Source organism: Tachysurus fulvidraco, chromosome 20, assembly GCF_022655615.1.
Source record: "Tachysurus fulvidraco isolate hzauxx_2018 chromosome 20, HZAU_PFXX_2.0, whole genome shotgun sequence".
Classification (NCBI taxonomy): Eukaryota; Metazoa; Chordata; class Actinopteri; order Siluriformes; family Bagridae; genus Tachysurus; species Tachysurus fulvidraco.
This window is the reverse complement of record NC_062537.1, coordinates 8587717-8612520: the sequence shown is the minus strand read 5'-3', so window position 1 is coordinate 8612520 and position 24804 is coordinate 8587717. Positions and strand designations below refer to the sequence as shown.

General features: G+C 38.0%; 1 protein-coding gene across 7 annotated transcripts; it reads right to left on the bottom strand.

Moving 5' to 3' along the window:
* Nucleotides 1–1095: 1095 nt before the first annotated feature.
* On the bottom strand, nt 1096–22398 carry arfip2b (ADP-ribosylation factor interacting protein 2b). Of its 7 annotated transcripts, none has more exons than XM_027171801.2 (10): nt 21947–22398; nt 20168–20277; nt 17090–17146; nt 14443–14551; nt 10437–10532; nt 10064–10176; nt 6440–6661; nt 5741–5898; nt 5030–5204; nt 1096–3541 (listed from the first exon to the last, which is right to left on the bottom strand). In XM_027171801.2, exons 2-10 carry the CDS (start codon nt 20264–20266, stop codon nt 3386–3388), a joined length of 1185 nt encoding a protein of 394 aa, XP_027027602.1. In that variant the 5' UTR covers nt 20267–20277; nt 21947–22398; the 3' UTR covers nt 1096–3385. The 7 variants fall into 7 exon arrangements, with proteins under 7 accessions (XP_027027602.1, XP_027027596.1, XP_027027597.1 ...); XM_027171795.2 differs by lacking the exon at nt 10437–10532 and adding an exon at nt 12358–12420 and having other exon boundaries at nt 21947–22396; XM_027171796.2 differs by lacking the exon at nt 10437–10532 and adding an exon at nt 12358–12420 and having other exon boundaries at nt 17114–17146; nt 21947–22395.
* Nucleotides 22399–24804: the final 2406 nt, after the last annotated feature.

The window sequence follows — 24804 nt, the reverse complement described above, 5'->3', positions numbered from 1 at the left end:
AGTGGAGCCTGATGTGGTCTTCAGTTGTTGTACTGTATCCAGTCCACATCAACATTTGATGTGTGAGTTCTGAGATGCTTTTCACCAAATATATAAAAAGGGCCTATACACAAGACAGTATTTGAGCTACTACAGATTTCGTGTCAGACCAGGCCAGTCTGCTCATTTTTCTCTGTTCTCTCTAGTCACCATGGCATTTCATCCTGCAGACCCTCCACTCACACTTTTTCTTCATTATTGTTGCATGTGAACATTAACCGAAGCTCATTGACCAGCATCTTATGATTTCATGCATTGTGCTGCTGAAACACAATTGACTGATTAGAGGTGAATTAGTGTTCCTATTAAAATAGATGGTGAGTTTGTATGAATAAAGGAACAATTTAATCTGCATGTTTTTTTGTATATACTGGAAAATACTTTGGTATGAGCGAGGGTGCTGTAGTGCTCTTGTTAGTTTATTAAATCTAGATCAGGAGGAGCTGCTGCAACAGGAAACTGGAAATAATGAAATAAGTTTGATGCTACAAAACTTTAAGCATGCAATGTATGTATAATGATCTCTCAGAAAAGAAGTGTAACAAATTCACATATTAAACTTGCAACAACTTCTTAAAACATCACTCAAGGAAACATCAATAATAAAAAATACACAAGGCAGTGTTTTTTTTTTTGCAAACATTTCATATTTTATCTTGTGGGCTTTAGTATGATCATTTTCATATTCCAGAGGGTTTGGTCAAAGTTAGGAATAAAGGCAAACATCATTCATACACTACAAGTTTACACAATAATGTACTTCAAACAAATCTCTTGTGAGGAGGTGACTCTTATTTTAGTAATAATCCCTTCATATAGCATCAATCAAAAATAAAAAGGTAATCCGATCATTTTGTAAAAATGCAGTTAGAGCATAACACAACCTGGATTTGGTCTGGTTCATAAGTTTAGCACTACAATTCAACAACCTTCAAAATCCTTCATGTTTTTTTTCCTGCCACTTGTCGAAGGAATAAGAAATAAGGATGATGTACAAAACACTTTCCCCACATACATACATACATACATACAAACACGTTGCACTCAGTATTCTAGCAAAAATAAAAGTAAGGAAATTCTAGGCAAAGAGGGAGCTTTAACTTCAGAAAACAACTCCACATTTGCTGGTAACATGGGATTCCTACAGAAGTTCTCCTATATTAGATTATCATTGGTGTGCAGCACTTCTCATACACGAACGTACCACAATAAATGGAAAGGTACAACTGAGGTTATTGGACAAGCCATGCACAATATTCCACGAGGCCAATATCAAAATACAATATATATATTTTTTTTAGAAACATCTTTAGTATTGCTTCTCTGAAGGCTCAACCTCACAAAGTAGTGCCCAAAAGTTTGGCCAGGTTTTTTTTTTTCTTCCTGCATTTACTTTAACTTGTATAGTCGGAGAGAATCTCAGTGTTTAAACTAAAATATCCAGATAAATAGTTCAAGCTGTTGGACTTAAACAGGGATGATGAACTTTAGAAAATTATATATAAAAAAATAATAATAAAATTAAAAAAAGGAAACCCAAAAAATCCCCCAGAATGTGTATCAGATCTTGTTAGTTTTACAGAGTCGCATTTTTGGAAACCTACAACTATTAGATAAAGGGCAAAATATCTTTATATGAGTGCTTCTTGATAGGTCATAAATAAGACAAGTGGAGAAATAATATGTGGGATAATTCAAGCACAAAGTTACCTTCATTTTTAAACAGAAACGAATAACCACTGAAAACTTAACAGACACTGTAGTGTACAGATTATTATGTAAAGCTTAACAATGATGTTAATCACTGGCAACTCAAATCAAAACAAACGGCAAAATAAATCTAGACTACATTACACTTTATGTCCTTGATTAATCATTTTTTACTTAAAGCAACTGAATGAAAACACATAAATTAGTACGTAGCATAATATTGTATCACAACTGCCTTGTATAACACACCCACAGACTGGCAATGTGTCCTAGGAGTTTAGTGTGAAAGTGGTGAGAATGAATGACCCTGCGAATGATCTAAACACAGCCGAACACTCAAAGTGATATTCTAACAAAATCAGATTAAGGGTTTCTTAATCCAGGTCTAAAAATGTACTCGAGTTTTCCTTCCTCTCGGGCTCCCAGTTAAACTTTGTTAACTCTCCTGATGACTCAAATCATTTGAGCGAGAGTTTAGAAGAAAGACCAAAAGTTTAACTCCCATTACAAAATGTTAAAAAAAAAAAAAAAAAGGAGATGGAATGAACTATAAAAGCCAATATGACTGTATCTGCTCACAGGATTAATTTCTTCAGTGCAGATGAAATTAAATGACACTTCAATGACAGCAAGTTATTTGGATCGTTTGTATATTTATATGCACTAAAGAGAATCGTGCTTTGCCTTTGATAATACCTGAAAATGGTGATTTTTAAACTAGAATCATATAACATCAGCGTTCCCGTGTGACACTATACAGTTATACTGGTTTACTGTTACACCCCAGAAGTACAGATTTCGTACTTGTCTAATTTAGAGGGAAACTGGTTAAGAGCAAATCGACAGTGATTACAAACACCTTCAGTGTTCTTTTCTAACCTAAAATAATTACTTAATATATGACAAAATTGTACATGACTCAATTAGCTGTAAATGACTCTTTCACCAGCCGACACACGGCTGAGTCAATACTCAGTCAGGATCGTGTAAAAAAAAAAAAAAACATTACTGCACAAGTGATCAATTATAAAGACAGCTAGGATTTTTTTTCCCTTCTGCATCATACAAATTTTCTGCCAGGTCACAAATTTCTCAGGACATTCAGACAAAAAAATAAAGTACATTTACAACCTGACTAGTGATTCATTCTTTGAAACAGTAGGACCATGTTTATTCAGTCATTTCTACAAGTCCAGAACCCAATTGCAGAATAGTGGAGGGTGAAATAAAAAGTTGTTTTGTAGTTAATGGGCCTTGACTACAAGAGAGAGAGCGAGAGATAGAGTTGAAGGTCTACTATAGTTCTGATTGACACAATATTTCTTGGGAGATTTGGTCACTTATCACTTAGCTTTTGTTCAAAACAAAAACTTTAACAGCTTTTAGGGTAAAGTAGATACAAGTAGTGTTTATTCTCAGGATCAAACACAATTGGAGTAAAGAGACAGACAGGCTGAGGAAGAAGAGGAGAAAAGTATGGAGGGGAAAAGGCAGTTTGGACCCCAGGCTCCTACAAACCGCTACAGGATGGTAAAGCCTTTTCGCTACCCTGCTGCCATAGTGGCCAGGCTGCGTCTCATTAATCGACTGCTCTGTCTGGATAACCTGCAGAAGGCCAGAGAACTCTAGGAGCTCTTCACTGCTCCTCTAACCAGGAGGGCTTGTCAGCTCCGGGGGGTTTGAGCTTTATGTTGAACTGCTTGAGGGTCTGTTCCAGCTGCTGCTGGTTGCCAGCAAAGTAGGCTGAGATTGCGTTGTGGAAAAGGAGAAGCTGTTTGTGCATCACTTTCACCTGAGAGAGAAACAGGGGAAAAAACACAACACAAAGTCATGATGGAGAAAAAAGAACAGAAATAAGGTGAGAATTTAACTATGGATCTTATGTCTGAGTAGCAAGAACTTCCCAGAGTCACTAAAGCATTACAGCACAAAGATGATTATTTAAAAAATAACCAGCCCAGGTCATATCAATTACCTGAAAAATTGGCCATGTTTTTTATTCCATCATGCCTCACACAACTAAAAGCAACATTTAATACTGACTCGGATCATCTGGGTTCATTCAAGAACATATTTTATAAAATAATTAGCTCCGGTCCCGGTTTATGATTGGCTGACTCAAATCTGTTGTAAAGGATTGCCTTTATTTTGTCACATACACATTAAAGCACAGTGACATTCTTTCTTTGCATATCCAAACTTTGGAGGGGTGAGGTCTGAGCACAGGGTCAGCCATGATATAGCACCCCTGGAGTGGGGAGGGATAAGGACCTGCTCAAGAGCCCAACTGTGGCAGTTTGGTTGACAGTTTGGTGGCAGAGCTGAGACATGAACCCTGATCCTCTGATCAACAACCAAGAGCCTTAACCGCTTGAGCCACCACAGCGCCACCCCACTGCCCTTTAAACACACACCTATGACCACATTACATCAGTATAACTGTCTGTAATAAACAGAAAACGGTTCAGCATGGACAAGTGGTTGAAAGAGATGGACAGGATCAAGGAGGAAGATTAAAAAGAAGTGAGAACCACTAAAATAAATGAGAGAGAAACTCAAGAGTTGCATACTGCATATATTATGCTAATAACACCAATTTCCCTCAATTATTCAATGGCTGTGTTTTAATTTAATTATACATTACAGTTTGCAGTGTGATACCATACAATAACAAGGCAGACTACACTTAATAAACCTAATAAACACACACATGGTAAAGCTCTTCCTCTTCCAATAATGGTGCTTGTGCTTAATGAGATGAACAGCATACACTGGACTGAAGTATAACTGAATAGTTCGTAATTACAGTGAGTTGCTTGGCAACCATTCTGCTAAATGTTGCTGAAGAATGATTATTTGTTAGTAATATATTCTTGCATCTTTTGGGGTTGTGCTTTTTATTTTATAAAACACGTATATGTATTAACTGAACACTGTGTAAAACACCCCTTAGCTGCTCTACAAATTAGTTGTTTCTTCAGCTGCTTCCCATTCAGGGTCACCGCACATCTGATTTTGGTACAGGTCTTACACCAGATGCCCTTTATGTGGGCTTGGGGCCAGTACTGATAGTTAACCCCGCAGTGACTGGGTTGTTTCCCTGCCTGGGAATCGAACACGGGCCACAGAGATGAGAACATGGATGAGCCACCAGAGACATAGATTTTAAATGTTGCTACTCATCTCAGCAAATTATACAACAGTGGATATATTTGACAACCAGTTGAGACTTGAGACCAGACTTTCCATGTAGTAAAACTGTATGAGAAGTTTTAAACACCTTGTTTTCCTCCAAGAACTTGAGCTTGATGGAAACGTCACTGCGCAGTCGCTCGTATTTGTCCTTGTGGATCTGATACTGTTGCTGCGCTGCATCGATACGTGCCATGGTCACGGCGTCCCGTGGTCCCATGTTCAGCTCTTCTAGATCGGCTCTGTAAGCGTCAAACTCCAACCTGCATGTGAGAGAGGAAAAGAAAAGCAGATGGGAAACAGATTAAAGATGAATAGCAATCAGCAATCTATTATCTTTCAAAAAACAACAGAAATTTTAGCAGAGTATAGGGGTGTTCTGCTTGACATTCCCACGGTCTTATAATCTAGTCTAAAAATATCATAGATTCAGTTAACTGTTTAAAAACACAAACAGATAGCAAACTTTAAAGGAATAACATATTGCGAAATCTTTTTCTAAAACGAAAACAAAAAGGTAAAATTCCAAAAACACTGTTGCTCTGAGGAAACGTACCACACCTCAAAAAATGTAAATAAATAAATACATTCTGTCTGCCTAGTCCGGCTTCACACAGACATACTGCTTAGACAAAAGATATTTTAGACGACAATGCCATGTTCTTATGTGCTATGCTGTGGATGACAGTAGCAATGTACCAAATTTACAACAGTAGCAGATGAATTAACCGCACTGATTTAGTGTGAAAGCTACACGGTCTACGTTTATTTATATTTGAAGCCAGGAACAGTATTGTACCTTGCATTCTCATACATCTTGATGGTCATGAGCGTGTCCTCCATGGTCTTGTTGACGAGTGTGTTGATGCTGGATACGAAAAAGTTGATAGCGCCGAGCAGAGTCTCTCCGTTCTTACACAATAACTTTTGAGTTTCTGCATTGTAGCCAAATTCGTCCTAGAAGCAGAGAATCACAACCGTCAAACAATATTTTCCCCAAATAACCTCCACTATGCACATCCATAGATCTATTGGGTTTCTTTCTTTACAGCTTAACCTACACAGGGTCATGTGGAACCCTGAGACTATCCCGGGGGAATCAGTACACAAGGCAGGGGACACTCTTGACACACCGCCCCTCCATCACAGGGTAGAATCACACATATACTCCTACATTATGGACAATTTAGAGACACCAATCAGTTCAGGACCTTTGGACTGAAGTAGGAAACCAGAGTACCCTAATTAAACCCTGAATCATGGGAAAAACATGGAGACTTCACATTCAGGGCAATAAGAATAACAAATTAACCCCTGCAAAATTTCTGACCACGAACCCTCCCCCTCTAACATCATTTATGTTCATGTAATCATAGCTTTCACAATAAATTCATCAGAAACAACAGTGTTGTAATTATCCATCAAAATTCATGATGATATCAACTGATCAGTGCTGAGTCGGTAGTGATGTAGCCTGCTATTAGTGAACGCAGCTCACCCGCAGTTCCGGGGATTTCTGGCTGAGGTCGGCAAACGTGTCTCCGAGTGCATGCTGTGTCTGCACCATGCTGTAAAAGTGATTAGTGAGTGCACGGGCCAGGTGCAGCACATTCTCATACTTGCGCTTGGTGTCTCGCAGAACCTCAATCTGAGCCTCCAGCTCCAGATCTACAGTGCGCGAGCCACGGCCAAACCGCTCGGAGATCATCTGTTTAGTGCACTGGAGGGAGAAAGACACGGATAGAGAAAAGAGTCAATAGCAGTTCTCAAGTAAGACAGCAAAATGGGGAAATATACCAGAACATTCCAGAAAATAAAAGTTATATTATCTGTTCCAGCTCACAGACCTGCTATATGACTAACAGCATGAGGAAGATCTACAAGTCACAGAGCAAAGCTAACCATTTCCTCTTACTAAAATGCAAGCAATATTAACGATCACTGTAAAATATCTAAATCTGTAAAAAACTAAAATCTCATAACCTTCGTTATGTCAGGTTTAACAAATCTTCAGCAATATTCTCTATTATAGTTTGTCTGGTTTTGAGTTAAACCAAAAGTATAAAAACAGAAAACTGCATTTAAAGCCCTGCAATTTGCTGAAGGAAAACCAACATTTGCGTCTGTTTCTGTCTCATCACCTAAAGTCATTTACGGCATTTAAACACAAGTCTCACGGCCTTGACTTTACTCATCTCTGTTTATCTGTTAAGTTATATCTGTTTCACTGACTAATCTATTACAAATATCCTGTTATTAATCCATATTCTGTGATTTAGCATGTTAAAACTTTGTCATCTCTATAGTGTGTGTGAGGGACATAAATTTATTCTTAGACCCATGGAAACTAATGCTAGCATGTTTTATTTTTGATGGACGGTAGAACAGGCATGCCAAATTTATCTGGAAATGGTTGATGTCAATCAGGAGCCAAACCTGACTCCTCCTATGGATTCAGTTGATCTTGGCTTCAGAATCAGGTGTCCTTTCCGAATAAGAATAGACCACTGGACTAGATGGTTGAAAACCTACTTCTTCATGAAATATTTGAACTAGCACTTTCTCCACTGTTTATTGCATGTATGTATTAAAAAACATAACTGTAAAGAATGTTATCTTAAGTCTCTAACCAACTGAACCAGAGTTAATGGATTCAATAATAGAGACTTAGAAGCACCTTTGTACGTCGCTCTAAATAAGGGCATCTGCCAAATGTAAATGTACTTTAAAATACTTTTAAATGCATTTGGAAGTAGCTGTGTTCACTGAGATGATTCAATGTTGTCTTGATTTCAATGCAAGTATCATTTCTCAGTTTGATTGAGCAACTGTTCACAATGAGTCAGACTGCTGTCGAGCATAAACACTTTGATCAGTCTACAAGCTTTATACAAGCAGCAACATGAATTTCTATGGAAGCAGTGTGTATTTGTTCACTGTGTATTTGTTAAGAGCAATAAAACTTTATGTTGAAATCTAATACGTAGTTTGCACTAACTCAGCTAATACGTAGTTTGCACAAGCTTTTGCAGGAGCAATAATATAAGCTGTCGTAAAAATTATATTTTCAAAGATAAACTGCATAAGATGATATGAGGACTTTGCCTTGTCCATTAGGGATATATATTAGAGATAAAAAATAACTTAAATTTACATTTCTAAAAGTATTTATTTTTTTATTTTTATTTTTTTCCTGTTTCTATATTTCTGTAAAGCTGCTTTGAGACCATGTGAACTGTTAAAAGTGCTGAATAAATAAACTGAATCGAAAATTGAATTGAATCCATTTCTTTGTGACATCCTGTGTGAATGATGTCACACAGAAATGGATGTCTTTTCTTAGAAACGCTATCCTGCAGGTATACAGTCATGCTGCTTTACGTCACAGTGTTGCTAAAGAACAGTAAAGCAGCATCATGTGTGATTTGTGTTCAAATTTAAATGTTAAAGAAAGGAAGTTCATGTATCAATGTGGCCCATTATTGCCATATTGGTAGTATTTTCTTTACACTTAAACAGTCCCTCGACTGCAGAAATAAACACAAATTCATTGTTTCAAATTTACCACCGATTTCCAGCAGTTTTGAGCAGACACGACATCTGATGTGATCATGACCCACATTCAGCCTGTGTCAAACATGAGTACAGCTATCAGAGAAAGTAATTACATATGGGCTTTCACTGCTAGGAGTTTAATAGAAGAATCCTGTGTTTGCCAAAAATGGCAATGGAAAAATCATTTAATAATAAGGTTGTGCTCTGATTCTGGCCATTTCTAGTCTATTCACACCAACCGCATTTACAGGCAAATTAAAGACAGCTCACATCTGAAGTGGTGTGAAAAAGTGTTTCATCAAACAAATTTATATATTAGTCAAAGATAACAAGTAAACACAACATGCAGTTTTTAAATGAAGGTTCTTATTATTAAGGGAAAACACAATCAGACTTTTTGGAAGGTGTGTGTCATATTACAACTGGCATAAAAGTAACACTGCATTTCAGAAAAAGAACGTCATACCAACAGTAAAATATGGGTGTTTTAGTGTGCTGGTCTGGGGCTGTTTTTGCTGCTTCAGAATCTGGAAGACTTGCTGTGATAAATGGAACCATGTATTCTGCTGTCTACCAAAAAATCCTGAAGGACAATGTATGTGACCTCAAGCTGAAGTGAACTTGGGTTCTGTAGCAGGACAATGATCCAAAACACACCAGCAAGTCCACCTCTGAATGGCTGAAGAAAAACAAGACTTTGGAGTGACCTAGTCAAAGTGCTGACCTGAATCCTATTGACATGCAGTGGCATGACCTTAAAAAGTGGTTCACGCTCAAAAACGCTCCAATGTGGCTGAATTACGACAATTCTGTGGGTGGCCCAACCAGGTATTAGGTTTAGGGAGTAAGCACGTTTTGGAATTTCCAAAGAAATGTAGATCATAGGGCAGTATAGTGCTGTTCATGAACCTGTGAGGACTGGTTTTATTCTCTCAAGCATGTAGTGGTGTGTGTGTGTGTGTGTGTGTGTGTGTCTACATGCATGGATACCAGAATGTACATTTATGTGCATTTACCTAAAGCAGATTATCTGATCTATCTCAGACAGCTTATTTAAGATATACACAGATGGAATTTATTTATTCAAGTTTTTTTTTTCACTTTTGTTTGTTTTATATAAAATGCTTCTGTTTCTCTCCAATGATTCGTTCACTTACGGTAAAATAATCAAGTTCTTCAACTTTGATACGAACTTGTAAGGACCTCAAGTCGCTTAAACATTGTTATTTTAAACTTATTACTTCATGAGCATTTTGAGAGTTGTAAAGGTAAGCAGTCATTACAATCATGGACAAGAAAAACAAATCGATTACTAAAATGAGAGTAAGATTATAATTTGGTCATAGCTTAGTGCCCCCTGCAGGTAACAATGCTTCTTATTTGCACTCAAGTGCACTTTGTACTGAATACTGTTACTGGAAGGAGGACATACATCTGTACGAGCTTGTGTGAAATTTAAGGGCTTTGAATTAACACACTTTTCAGTCTAAATTTTGTCTTTATGCTGAGTGGCCATTTATTATTCATGTTGTTATTATTAACGATTGGCTTAAGAACGGCTCATTACCTTGTAAGTGTTCAAGCTCCATTTCTTCATCATGTCAAACTTCTCCACTGCGACGCCTCTCGCGGCCTCTTCTGCCATCACAGACGAACTGTTGCTGTGGTGCATGCTGGATCCTATGATACAAAGAACCAAAGCGATACTCAGACATATCTCTAAGTTTACAGCAGTCTCATAAACCTTTCACCTAACCCTTAAAACCAATAAAAATTCAGAAGATTAAGTAGTTCTATTTAAATGGAGCACTGCAGCAGAGAGAAAGCACTGATCAGTGTGCTACGTAATATCAAAAGCTGAAAAGAGGGAGCAAACGAGAGTGAATGAAATTGTGATGGCTTTCCAGAGACCATAATGAAGGAAAAAAATCCCGGGGTACCTGGGATACCGGGGAAGTCGTCTGATTGGTTGGCTATCCGGCTGGCAGCAGAGTGGCTCGGGCCAATGCTAACACCCCTGCACTTCATTCGCAAGTCTGATGAGGGGGTCAGGTAAGGGGTGTGGACGGGCATTTAGGGGTCGTTACAAGAAATCGGAGAAAGGAATTGATGCCGTGGTTTAGTTAATGAAAGGGGAGGATTCAGAGTTACATTTTTACATATGTAACATGGGTCCATAGGTGATATGAAGGGCACGGGACGGTGTTTGGTGTGTGAAAGGACGATGATATATATATTATATATATATATATATATATACATAAGAAGGTCAGGAAGAATAACAGGGTGGAGAAGAAGGAGGGGGAAAAGGATTATGAAGAGAAGATGTACGACTATGAAAAGATGAAAGCAGGATTAAACATGACAGACAGACTGGAAATTTTCACTGATCAGGCAAAAAAAAATTCCTTCCTAAATACTGTGTGTGTGTGTGTGTGTGTGTGTGTTTATCTAGATCCTCCGTGTTAATAATTTTACTCTGATAACCCACAACTGTATATTATTGGGTATTAAAAAGCTAACATTTTTATGCTTACTACAAACTAGGTCTTAGAAATATGTTTCTAGCAGAACGTGACTGAACTGCGATACCCTTTAATGCCATAAATGCCATGGGCCTAAACCCATTTTTTTGTGAATGGATATTTCTAACTACAGAAATCAAGTGTATATTAAATAGCTTTATTATTAATGACGTCATTCACTTGAGTTCAGAAATTAACCTGCCGAAAGATTCTAAAAACATTCTTAGTTGGAAAGTTTTATCTAACAGTTACACAATTTTCAGAAATTGAGAGTAAAGTCATATGATTCATATTTATAACCCAAATAAATAAAATAGTCACAAATTATCATCATTCTATTTCCCCAGAGCCTAGCAGAAAAGAGTAAAACAAAAATATTATCAGAGACAATTACTGACCAACACAAATGTCTGTTCCACAAATCACATCTTCAAATATTTATATAAGAGATGCTTAAAAGATTGATGGGATGATTGCTTAATATTGCTTTTTTATACGCTTACACAATTTGTCCTGGAAACTTAACTGAAAAGTGAAGCCTGGTAAAGAAAAAGAAAAGATGCAGTTAATTTCAAGCAGACAGCAGACTCTAAAACCTAGAGGAGAAAATAAGAAAAGTGAATCCATCTGTCCAGACATTCCCAACCTTTGGAAAAGAGATGCAAATAATATAAAAAGAAGGTGCAGGGCGTAAATCCCAACACTACAGCCTGGCCAAGCATGTGAGAGAGAGGAAGAGGAAGAGGGTGTGAGAGAGAGAGAGAGAGAGAGAGAGAGAGAGAGAGAGAGAGAGAGAGAGAGAGAGAGAGAGAGAGATAGTATCTCAATCAGTTCCCTAGTTCAGTAGTCATGGTACTTATCAGGGGGCATTTTAAGTGTTGAGCATTGAAACATTCACTATGTAAAAACTCCCACAATGCATTACAAAATCCAGGGAGCATCAATGGTCAGTAACGCCCCTTATTGAAAATGGCATAATGACAGCCTCTCTAATCGGCAGACAAACTCTCAGCTAACTTCATCTACAAATGGAAGTATATAGTTTTTGCTCTAAAATGAATTTTTAAAGGAGTTATTTTTAACTTTACACGACTTTCTATATACGGTTTGCTCGTGGCTAATGACTCTGAAGGATTTTTTTAAATTCCATTAATGCTTGAAGTCAATGACAGAAATGAGTGTGAGTAAGAACAAATCGATTGTATCCTGATGTGTAGCACTACCAAAACTCAAGTTTATGATCTACTACTTCACGAACTAGGGAGCTGACTGAGACACACCCAGAAAGAGAGAGAAAGAAAGAGAGAGAGAGAGGGAGAAAGAGTGAAGCTGTAACCTTGTCCATCGACTGGGATGCGTCTGTTGCCCATAAACTGAGTGTTGAGGTGAACAGCGGGGCCTGAGAGAGAAGAGAGACAGAATGCGCTGACAAAATCAGCCACCAGAGGGCGCCAGAAGCTGCCATCACAGCCTCTCATTTAACCTCTACCTCATGTCAGAATCTGATCCATTTTAATTCTATTAAATTACTATTATTACATCAGGACCCAATCAGAGCTTGTGTGATGAATATATTTCTATGAGAACAAAAATGGGATTATTTAAGCTACTGCTGTACCGACATTTCTGTCTGTAGCCGAGTAGATTAATATATAATATAGTGGTATTTCAAATCAAATTTGGCAATTCTGGAAAACAAAACAAACTTGGTCAATAATAACAATATCAATTTGAGGAACACAGCTCCTTAACTTCTACAGTTCCTTCGCAACATCACTCAAGTTCATTATTGGACGGATTCATTGAACCTAGATGTCGTGTGGAACATTCAAGACATCCACGCTTTCTATCTAGTGTGACTAAATATTATTAGCAACTAGCATTCAAAACATGAATCCCCACAAAAAATGTAAACCATTTGCATATACACAATATGGCCAACAGTTTAAGGACTCCTGACAATCACAGCCATGTGTAAGCATTCGCCAAACTGTGGCCACATAACTGGAAGCACATGATTGTATAGGATGTTTCTGTACACTGTAGTATTAAAGTTTCCTTTAACCTGGCTTAAGAAGCCCAAATATAGCATGACAAAGCCTGCGCGCACAAAGTGACATCCAAGAAGAGATGGTAGAAGAAGGTTCAGAGCCCTGACCTCAACCCCACTGAACACTTTAGAGATGAAACCAAAATCAGTATATATATTTACCCCTATTTAGGAAGAAATAAGTGACTCCCTAAAATAATATGAGGAAAAAGCTTTGAGAGGAACCAGACAAAAGAGAGATTATATATGTTTCCTTTCAATGGCTGTTAACTGTATGGTTAAAAACAGCACTTAACAAGGAAATTCACCTATTTTTACTAATAAGTCTATTTTGTTATCAACTGATCCTTGACAGAGACTGTGGCAACTGCAGAGCCATTGTAGTCCTAAGCTGTGGAAACATCGAAGGATTTATTGGAACTAAAACAGGAACCTGACGTTTAAGTTGCACAATTAGACCAGGTAGACAAAATATTTTATTTACAAAATGAAACAAAAGAATCTAATTAAAACACATTATCTATTCATTCTGAATAACCTTCATTTTTGGTTACATCCCTAATCTCTATTCATTTCATTTCCATTCATGGCATTTGGAAGATGGCTTTATCCAGAGCAACTGACATTTATCTCATTTAAAACAACTGAGCAATTTAGGGTTAAGAGCCTTTGTCAAGGGCTCAGCAATGGCTGCCTGATGGTCCTGGGGTTCAAACTCATAACCTTCTGATCAGTAGTCCAGTGCCTTAACGACTAAGCTACCACTTCTCTGGAGCACAGCTACTGTAATGCCAGTAGAACATACATACAGATCAACCTACAGATAAACATCACGAAGATCCTGAAAAACACAGCACATGAAAAAATCTGCTGAGGATGAAAAGTTCAAAGGTGAGTTTATTAAAGAGACTGATTAAGAGAGCCATGAACAATGCCTATGAAAGAGAGACAATCCTGTCTGGAAAATTCTGATGCTGAACATGCAATAAAGTAATAGAGAGAATACATGAAAGAAATGGTGGGAGAGAGACAGAGAGCAGCTGTACATAGAAATTCTAGAGAAAATCCAACTTTGGCATGTCTTCATGCTAGCTAGCTGATGAGCTGTAAAATATGCATTTGGAACACATAATGCAAGACAGGATTCGCATTCAGCAGCATGCCCAGAAATCCGCCTTGCCTCGAATCTGAGGCTCCACTTATACAACAGGATAACAAGGTGTGTGTGTGTGTGTGTGTACATTCATATCTTAGATTATATGTGAGTGTTTGTGTGTACATATTTATGTGGGAGTGTAAGTAAGTGTGTAAGTGTATATGTTTATCTGTGAGTGAGTGCATGAGAGAGAGAGTGAGAGAGAATTGTGATACCTTTGATAGAGCTAGTAGGAATGATGCCTTCTGCTGTACCTCCATAGCCACCTGATACAATGCTGGTCTCATTGAGGTTGGGCCCGGATACCATTACCTGCTGCAAATCCTACACACACAGAGCAAGAGACAAAGAGACCAAAAGATTACCCTGTCTGTGGCATTCAATACTGGCAACGTTACTAAAAGTAAATCCTAAAGCATATTAATCCACAATGCACAGGGACAACACATTTGTGTTAGGTAGGTATTAAGAAACTATCCTAAAGTAATTAAAACATTTTCTTCATACTGCAACAGACTTCTAAACAGACTGACGTTCACACAGGTTACTTCGCTACAGCATTTTATCTGTGACTCCAAACGATGACGAATATGATGTGATTTGTGCTCTGATTGCATCAACAGTGCAGTAATGTGCATTCGATGCAAATAAAAAGCCTTAATAATCCCCTCCTACAGAGCAGGCCAATCATTTCCCAAACAACGTCACAGCAGGGACACGCAGCAGTCACATACAGCATGCAGCTGCTTCGCTTCCTCTTACAGAGGCAAGCATACTGTGCTGTACATCACTGCTAGACTGAGCCCAAGAAGAAATATTCGCAAAAAAAAAAAACAAATCAACTTTAAGGTCACGGCATTGGCAAGATGTCAATGACTGACAGTAGATTAGTAACACGTGTTAGTTGAAGGCGGACACACAGGGTTACTAGTACCAAAAATCCATTTGAAACCATCAGTATGTCAGAAACATACCATATAGATCCAAAGAGATTTTTAATATCAACAGAAAAAACATTTTTCCCAAGGTTTAGCTGTGGTTAAGTTAAAGCTGCTGCATACATTTTTTTTTTTCATTCAGTCAAGATGTAACCTATAATAAATAATAAAATTGTCTTGCTAATATTCTTGGGCTTGAGCAGAGCTGAAATATGCAAATGTATACAAGCCTTAAATAAATAAATAAATAAATAAATAAATAAATAAATAAATAAATAACCTCAAGCGAGATTTTTATTTTGTATAGTGCAATTATTTGTTCATTGACCAGATGTTAGCTAAAGAAGACAAATGCTCTTCCATTTTTTCCACGCCTTGGAGGACAAGGTTTAGTGTCCATGCTGTTGAAACTCCTTCAGTAGATAATTCTATTGTAAATGTATAAAATGCAAAAACTGCTTACAGCAGCTTTAAGTGTACAGGTTTCATAGCAGGATGCTTTTCAAAATCGATGTGTGCAATACTATTGATTTAACTGACTGTTATTCAGAAAAGATTGGATGATCACATTGAATTGCTGACTATTTTTATTACAACCACAGCAGGCCACCGCTTATTGGCTCAGATGACAATGTTAACATTTAGTCAAAAGATATGAATTCAGATCAAGAGTTTATCACTGACTGTGCAAAAAGTAATTTGCTCTGATTAAAGGACTGATGAGTACAAGACAAAAACAAGGCATTTCCTGACCCACAATCACAAGCCAGGACAAACAGTGTGTGTTTAGTTTTAGCATAATGACAGCTGCTGCCTGTGACCGGTTCTGCTTCTGTTCGCTGCCAGAAGCTTTTTGTTTCATATTACGTTTTATTTGAAATTGATGTAACACTTGTCTTGGCCAGCTGTATTGAGTTAAAGCATGCTGAAGTTATTTGTATAGCACTTTTAACTATCCACATGGTCCCAAAGCAGCTTTACATAAGTATAGAAACAGAATAAACATTTTAAGTTTAAAATCAAGTTACTATATATCTGAACTCTGAGTGTTGAATAATTTTCAGTTAGTTAACTAGTTTTAGAATAATTAACAGTGAGTAATCTAAAAAACTACAGTCTTTATTTAATTAACTTTAACAAAGAGACCGAGAAGAATGAATGGTGCTATGAACAGTTTATATCTGCTGTAACGTAAGTGATCGATAAAAACGTATTTGCTTCTCAGACATTTAACAACTTCTTCAACAAATATATTCATTCGACAAATTAATGAATATAAATACATCTAATAAATGAGAACTTAACCTTAAACTGATAAATATAACTGAAATAAAAAACAAATCCCAGCCCCTGGTTAATATTTATTTGAACTAAATGCTGTCATATTGTATTCGTTACTTATCTTAAAAATTCAAGGAAACGGCAGGATATTTTATGGCCTTTAATAAGAAAAGTTATTATATTAAGTTATATAGGTTATTAGAGTAGGATTTTTCTCAGCGACTGGCTCTTGTCTGTAAGTGACCAGCACCAGAGATACAGAGAGGTCTTTACTGTAATTTACTTTGTGTAAGTGCTTGGCCAGTTGTCTCCTCACAGTTGAAGACACTGATACTAGAGGGGAAAAAGTGACAGCTTTATGTAGCAAAGCAATCATCCAATCTTTTCTGCCGCATATGTTTATACTCATTTAGTGTTACTGGCTGTAGTGAAGCCCAAGAATAAAATCATTTAATCTTTATTTAGTGTACACATATGGAAATTTTGAAAAGCATCCTGTGAAATTAGGGGCCAAACAGCAATTAAAGGCCACACACACACACACACACACACACACACACACACACACACACACACACACACACACACACAAGACAGAGAGAGCCTCTGTGTGCTCGGACCCTTCCACCAGTGCGCTCCTCACCCTTTGGACTGGGGGACGCCCTACCTTCTCATTCAGGCCCCACTGTACCTTTGGAGCCTGCGGACATGGATGGATGACAGAAAGACATACAGAAAAGAAAATGAACAATGCAGAAACAAAAACAAGTGGCCATAAAAAGAAAATCAACAGTGGCATGAAATATGATTAAATAATCTTCAGCTTAAATGAACTGAATAATAGGAGATAGAAGGCATTCAGATTTATAAATTCCACAAATGCAGAGCTGTGTGCTACGTATTTTGCAGTACCATATGACCATATGATTGGTAAAAGTGAGCACAGATAATGTCATTTTACCTACTCGTATTTTTAAGCAGAAGAATGAATTATTAGTAAAGCTTGATTTGGAACAGAAGCTCTGAAACACAGCTCTGATCAGGGAATCTACAGCAGGAGTAATAATTTTCAGTAGAACAGGGGGACAACGGAAATGAGGACAACAGAAAAGCATCTTACAGATGAGAATGAATTATTTCATGGACATTCTGACTTGGGGAATCCACCAGAAATGATTTTAATACCCTGGTGCCCCAAAGGAAGAAGAAAAAGAAAGAAAGAAAAAAAAGAGCACTAAAATACCAAATAGTTCCAGCCTGAATGTGAATAATGAAATAAATAAAGAAAAAGTTCTGTTGCATTTAACATAGTCAAGCATATTAGAATTGAAAATATAATATTTTCCTGGCTAAAACTCCATACTATTTCTACTACAACGATAACAACAACTACAACTACTATGACTACTTCAACTAATACTGCTACTTCCACATGTACTAGTAAAACTATTATATATATTTAATTGAATTACTTCCACTATTACAATACAGGCAACTTCTATTACAACTACTACATCTACTACAACTAAGACAACATGAACAACTTCTACTTAAACTATTACTTTAACTACTACAACTAAGTTGTACTACCAGTTCAACCATTTCACTACATCAGCTACTATCAACATCTACATCTAATATTACTACTTCAACTCTTACAACTTTAAGTACTAACTAATATTACTGTTATTACTACAACTTTCTAATAGTGCTGTAATCTGTATGGAAAACAAATAACAGCTTCAACTATAACAACTGTAACTACAACTTCCACTATACTACATCAATTTCAATAACTACTAATACCACTATACTACAATATCAGCAACTATTACTACAAGTTCTACTACCACTATACTACAACTTCTACTTAGTAATTAGTAGAAGTTGTAGTATAGTACAGTAGTGTATAGTACAGTAGTGTAGAATCTACTACCAGTATACTACAACTATTAATACAAGTTCTACTACCACTATACTACAACCACTGTACAACATCAACAACTATTATTACAACTACGCTACAACAGCAGCAACTATTTCTATGAATACTACAAGCTTTATCCTGGTCACATTCATGATGGATGTTGAAGTCTATCCCAGAAGGGCTCTGGAAAAGACGACATACTACAGGTTACCTCTCACTCACACACACACACACACACACACACACACACACACACACACACACACACACACACACACACACACACCTCTCTTTCTCTCACGTGCACACACACTCGCACACACCCTTCAGCATGGCCAGTTTGGCAGCATTCTTTTCTGGTAAACCAAGAGGTAACCCCTACAGAGAAGATGTGAACCTCTACAGTCAGTAACCCATGGAATTAAACTGGGAATCCAGTAATGTGACAACTATACTTGCACCAAGAAGCCCTTATATTCATTTTTCAGATCTTTTTAGGCATATTTCAGAAGATATGATGTGGGTGTGTGTGTAAAGTAAAAACAGCTCATAAATAGTAGCCCAGCGTCACATCCCCACAACCAATCATGCTAAAATGCACAAAAATCATGCTGAGTGTCTCATTTTTACTTCATTCTGAACAGTAACAAATGTAATAAAAAATGTCACTGATAAAGTCATCTAAAAGCCCATCATTTACAGACTGGTTTCATTTACCTCTTCTTTCAAAAGACCACAGAAAAAAGCCATCTGTCGTTGCTGATATCAGCCAAGCATCTTTAACACATTTACAGGCAACAGAATTACATTTCTGGAAGCCCCTCAGAGTGGTCAGCATTGTCTGTTAACCAATTAAGCAGCCTCTGTCTTCATGTGTGACATTTGTGCACCGCAAACTGTGAGAATATGCAAAAATAACTGCACTCCTAATGCAATTCCATCACCAGAGAACTCGCAAAGTCGGTGCTACATGAGTAATAAACAAACAAACAAGAGCAATAAACTGGTGTGATGAGAATCTGTGCAGAAGAGGGGAAAAATATGCTAAAAAGACATGAGAAACCAGTCACTAAGCAACACATTATCATATTCAGAAAAGTAAGTCTGAGCATGAAATTCTAAATAGCTACTAAAGTAAATCTGCTCAGTCTTTAAACAAACACAGTGGTGTTTAAGCAGAGTTCCTCACCCGGATCTAAAAACCTTGCACAGTTGTTTCACTCAGGCGTGTCTTTAGACAATGCACGCATTTCACCTTTTGTTTACTAAGGGACGTTTCCACCCCCTGTCTCTCATATCAGCATTTTTTTTTTAATCCTAAACCGGAGCAGGAAATAACACTAGAGTTAAAATATGTCCTTCTAATATTAGAAGTCTTTACTCCTTGAGTTACTGACATACTGCGTTACTTTATATCAGCAGATTGAAACTTGACTGATACCAGATACAAGCAGTGCAAAAAGTCTCTCTTGTGCAAACATGTATGCTCACACTCTCTCGTGTGTGTGTGTGAGTGTGAGTGTGAGCAAGAGCGAGAGCGAGAGAGCGAGAGAGAGAGAGAGAGAGAGAGAGAGAGAGAGAGAGAGAGCTGTGAATAAATGTTTGCTTCACCTGCTCACAGGAGATTTTCTCTCAGGACACAAAGGTGAAACTGCACAAGGCCACGTGGCCACACTCTCACACTTCAACAAACACATTTTAAAGATCACAAACTTAGCCCAATCACATATACTTCACGATAGTTTTGCGTGACCTGAGACATCTAAATTTAAAGAGAAAAAGAGCTTCCCTTACCTGCTCAAGGCCATCGTCCTCGCCCAGAGTCCTGCTGTCCCCGTTACTGTTGATAGGGATCTCCATGGTGGCCGCTTTGCTCATGATACTGTCTGTCATGCTGGACGTCACTGACGGCAAGAAAACGATTGGACAGAAAGAGAAAAGATACGTTAGGGAATAAGGAGTATAGGAAAGCGCAAGAAAAAGGGAGGGGAAAATACCTAAGGCTAAGTCTCGTGTTGTAAATTGACTCGGCTTTGAAATATTGACTACTCTTTTAACAACCAGTTAACTGTAAATACTGTCAAATACCATTTCACCCACATCCCTGTTCGTCTTAGCAGTCATCAACACATACCACTCCTTATTCCGCTAACAAAAGCTCAAGTTCAATTTTCAAGAACAAATTTCTGTAAACGGATTTTAGGTCAGCTTTCAGGCCAAACCAGATCCAAAGTAAAAAAAAAAAAACGAGTTTATATATATATAAACTCGTTTTTTCGTCAGAATTTCAGCCCATTACAATCACACGCATGGGGTGGCTCAGGACTGGATATTGGGCGACACGCAAAAGGGTTGATCAGTAAAGCACTAGTCAGATGAAATGACCTTTAATGAATTCGCATTCACTGAAAGACGATGAGAGCAGCACAAAGAGAAGAGCTCTTGAATGTGCAAATGCAGGCTGCAGGGACGTCCTACAGCAGCCATGGAACTGGTGAGATCTACAGCCGCATCTCTTATGTTTCTGGTTTGCCCAACGTAGGCAAATGTGAAAAGGCTTTGGTTCTCACCGAGTTCTCAGCTGAAGTTTCAAACTCATTAGAGCCGAGCATTGGTAGGTAAATGTAAATAAAAGCTGCGAAAGCAAACCCTGCAGCAACACAGTCCATGTTTGAAGGGCTTCTTGATTTTACTGCTGATATTCGAAAGGAAGTCTAAAATTTCAGACAACGAACATTGAGATTAGGAAAAGGATAAGCTAATGGAAAACCAAAAGGTCTCTATTAAGTTCATGTCCTTTACACAAGGCCACAACTATAGCTACAAATTAACCTCCCCTTGGGCAAATAACATAGCATCAGGAAGCTCCAACTGGCCCAACCTTTAGTAAAGCTTTAAACAGAGGCAAGTCTGGGGCTCGTTTATCATTTTAAACACTTAGTCATGAACACGTACATGGTTAAGGTGTTAAGAGAGGAAAGAAACACTTGAGGGAGATAAACAGACTTAGGGAGCAGGTGAAACAGGTGCACACACAAATCACAGTGCTTTCCGTTTTGCCCCAGACACCGAATTAAGCGGTCTTAACTACCGTTGCCAGGGACACGGCGGCCCCGTCCTAAACCGCACAACACTGGACTACGTAGTGACCTACTGGCTTAATGTAGTACATCCTAGAGCAGCACTAACTATTTAAGGAAGATGGTATTAATTGAGAACGGAGCCATAACAGCACAAGATTTCCTAGTACGGATTCTAACCAAACTCTTATCTGTACTGTACCTATAGGAAGAACGTCGTGAGCTGGGATTATGAATTGTGCGATAATATATTTCCGACACAACAGAGACAAATTTGTTTAACAAATGATGCGCGAGACACCATGTCCAACTGTCGCTCGATCCCGTCTAGGGCCCTTCGTCTCTGTCTGTACGTGTTTAAACCCATCAGGGACATAAACAAGCTGACCTTATGCAAACCTTTTTCTTTACCAGATTGCAAAATTAAAGTTCATCTGTTTTCTTCCCTGTAAATACCGATAACTGGTTATAAATGAGGAAACACTGGTCTTACCTGAGCCTTCACAATTTACAGCTTTGCTATCGGACGAAGCAGCAGACTAGTTTAAAGCAAAGCATGCGCGAGCTGAGCCTGACAGACCAAAACAAACCCGGAATTAATGAAATCATGCATTAGGAAATGCTCAGCGTATAGCGTGTTATATTTTAATCAGTAATTTCTCATGTTCAGCGGATTGTCCGGTCCCTAGCGGCTTGTTTGTAGCTCTCTCATTCGGAGAAGCGATTCCCCCCACCCCTCACTCCCACAATGCATTTCGGTGCTGACGCTAACGACACAACCTACTTTCGCTCCATCCCAAATAGCTCCCTAATCCCGATATAAGATCACTACATAGTGCGTGTAGTCATTTCCTCTACAGTCTTTGCTATGTCGGAGCGATATGGGATTCAGCCTTTTTCTTTGACAGCGTGGAAGGAACACGCTCCTAGTAATTAAAGCCTCCGCCATGTTGAGAAGGTCATTTTTTACAGCTTGTAGACGTAAATGAGGAAAGGTTTCCGTCTGACGTCAGCTGATACGCGACGTGACGTAACCCTGCTTTGGCTTCCAAAACACACTCAGTACGTTTAAATGCTAAAAAACAAACAAACAAACAAACAAACAAACAAACAAATAACTTTTAAATACTGGCCTCATGATTTACAACGTCAAAAACCGTATTGCATAAGCCCAAGAAATAAAATCATCATATTTCATTTAGTGTAAATCATAACATTATATGAAAAGTGAATGTATTCCATGCATTTAAAATTTTATTGATCACATGGACAATCATGCACAATATGACATGCAGTGAAATGCTTTTTACGACAGTCTGTGTAAATAAAAAGGAATCAAATCGAAAGAGGGTAAAAAAATTCAAATAAAAATACAATAAAATAAGATACAATAAAACAAAATCCAAAATGACCAGTGGAAAAAACAAACAAAATATTAACAAAAAAAAGTACAGTTACTTATGAAATACATATGAATGGTATGAATATTATATGGTTGTTTTGAATAACTTAAAAATAAAGTGCATATGTGACTTTATGTGCAGAATGAACGATGGCTATTGTGGTGAAATCATCAGAGTAAGCACAGGCTGTGTAAGCACTCCAGCTCCCTGAATCCTGTCTCCTCTCGAGGCCTGGACAACGGCAGCTCCAGCTGGAGTGTCGACTCTTCCACAGCTGAGATTTCAAGGAGTATTGCTACTTTGGCTCTAATCGTTAAAGTTGCTTTGTATGATGGCAACACAACACTTTCTGCTGAGAGGCCAAATGAGCAAGGCAAGTACTTCAGGGTTTAATCATCTACCAACATGTGAGTCATCACACATTTTTCTGCATCAATTTCTGATGTATTATGCATACTGGGTTTCTGATCACTGCTGTATATTCATTTCTAGATCACAAGCCTGAATTTTACATTTACATTCACACCATTCAGGTGTTTTCTAATTCGGGGAATGTGTTTGTGTTTGTCTGTGTCTGGGCGATGTTGTAGTTTTTGTTTTTAAAGCTAATATATTTTAAATATGCCTACCCCGACTGATCCTTTGCCTCATTTATCTTATAAGAGCTCTTTCATGGACCATAACCAATTACCACTTATGGATTTAAAAGACTAGTTTATGATTATGAAAATATTCATAATTCAAATGGCCAATAGCTTTAAAATCCATTTTCAGTTGGACCTTTACTGTAGCTCCATGGCTTCACAGAAAGACCGACACAATTGAACATCGTCTTTCACTAGATTGATTTAGTTTTAACTTTAATAGTTTAATAGTTTTAATTTTAACAAAGTATTGTTGTATGGAAAAAACTCACAATCAGTCCTGCTGATTTTGATCGCAGTCTGATTTTATGATCTGTGGTCATAAAATAATTTGAAATAGTAGATTAATTTTAAAAAATACTGAACGGCCTTTTGTTTAGTGTAAATTGTGGCACTAAATGTATTTTATTATTTATTCTCAGGTTAATAGGTGTCAATAAGATAATAATGATAATGTGAGAATGATGTCAATTTTAGAATATACTATAATACTGTCACCTGCCCATTGGATCCACTCCCTACCACTATGCTCCAGACCATCTCGCAAGACCTTTTGCCCTTCATTTCCACTATCGTCAATAGATCCATAGCATCTGGTCAGGTACCAGCTACTTTCAAGAGAGCAAGGGTTATTCCCATCCTAAAGAAACCTGCTCTGGATCCATCAGACATCAGTAACTACAGACCGGTATCACTTCTCTCATTTCTTTCAAAAATTCTTGAACACATTGTCTATAATCAACTGTCTGTCTATCTCTCACAGAACAACCTCCAAGACCCCAACTAGTCTGGCTTTAAAGCAGCTCACTCTACAGAGACAGCCCTTTTGGATGTCTCTGAGAAGCTACATGCTGCTAGATCAGCCAAACTGTCATCCATCCTTATCCTCCTTGACCTTTCAGCAGCGTTTGATACAGTCAAACATAAGACTCTCTTATCCACCCTAAAGAGTCTTGGGATTTGCGGATCAGCTTGGAAATGGTTTGCTTCCTACCTGGAAGGATGCTCATATCAGGTATCATGGAGGGGAGTGACATCTGCTCCACACAGACTCTCCACTGGCATCCCACAGGGCTCAGTACTTGGTCCTCTTCTTTTCTCCCTGTATACCCACTCTCTTGGTGAAGTTATTTCACATATTAATGATACACAACTTATCTTCTCTTTCCCACCCCCAGATGCCACAGCTTCTGACCGGATCTCAGCATGTCTGGCAGAAATTTCATCATGGATGACTGCTCATCAGTTAAAGCTCAATCCTAGCAAAACTGAACTGCTGTTCATCCCAGGTGATTCATCCCCAG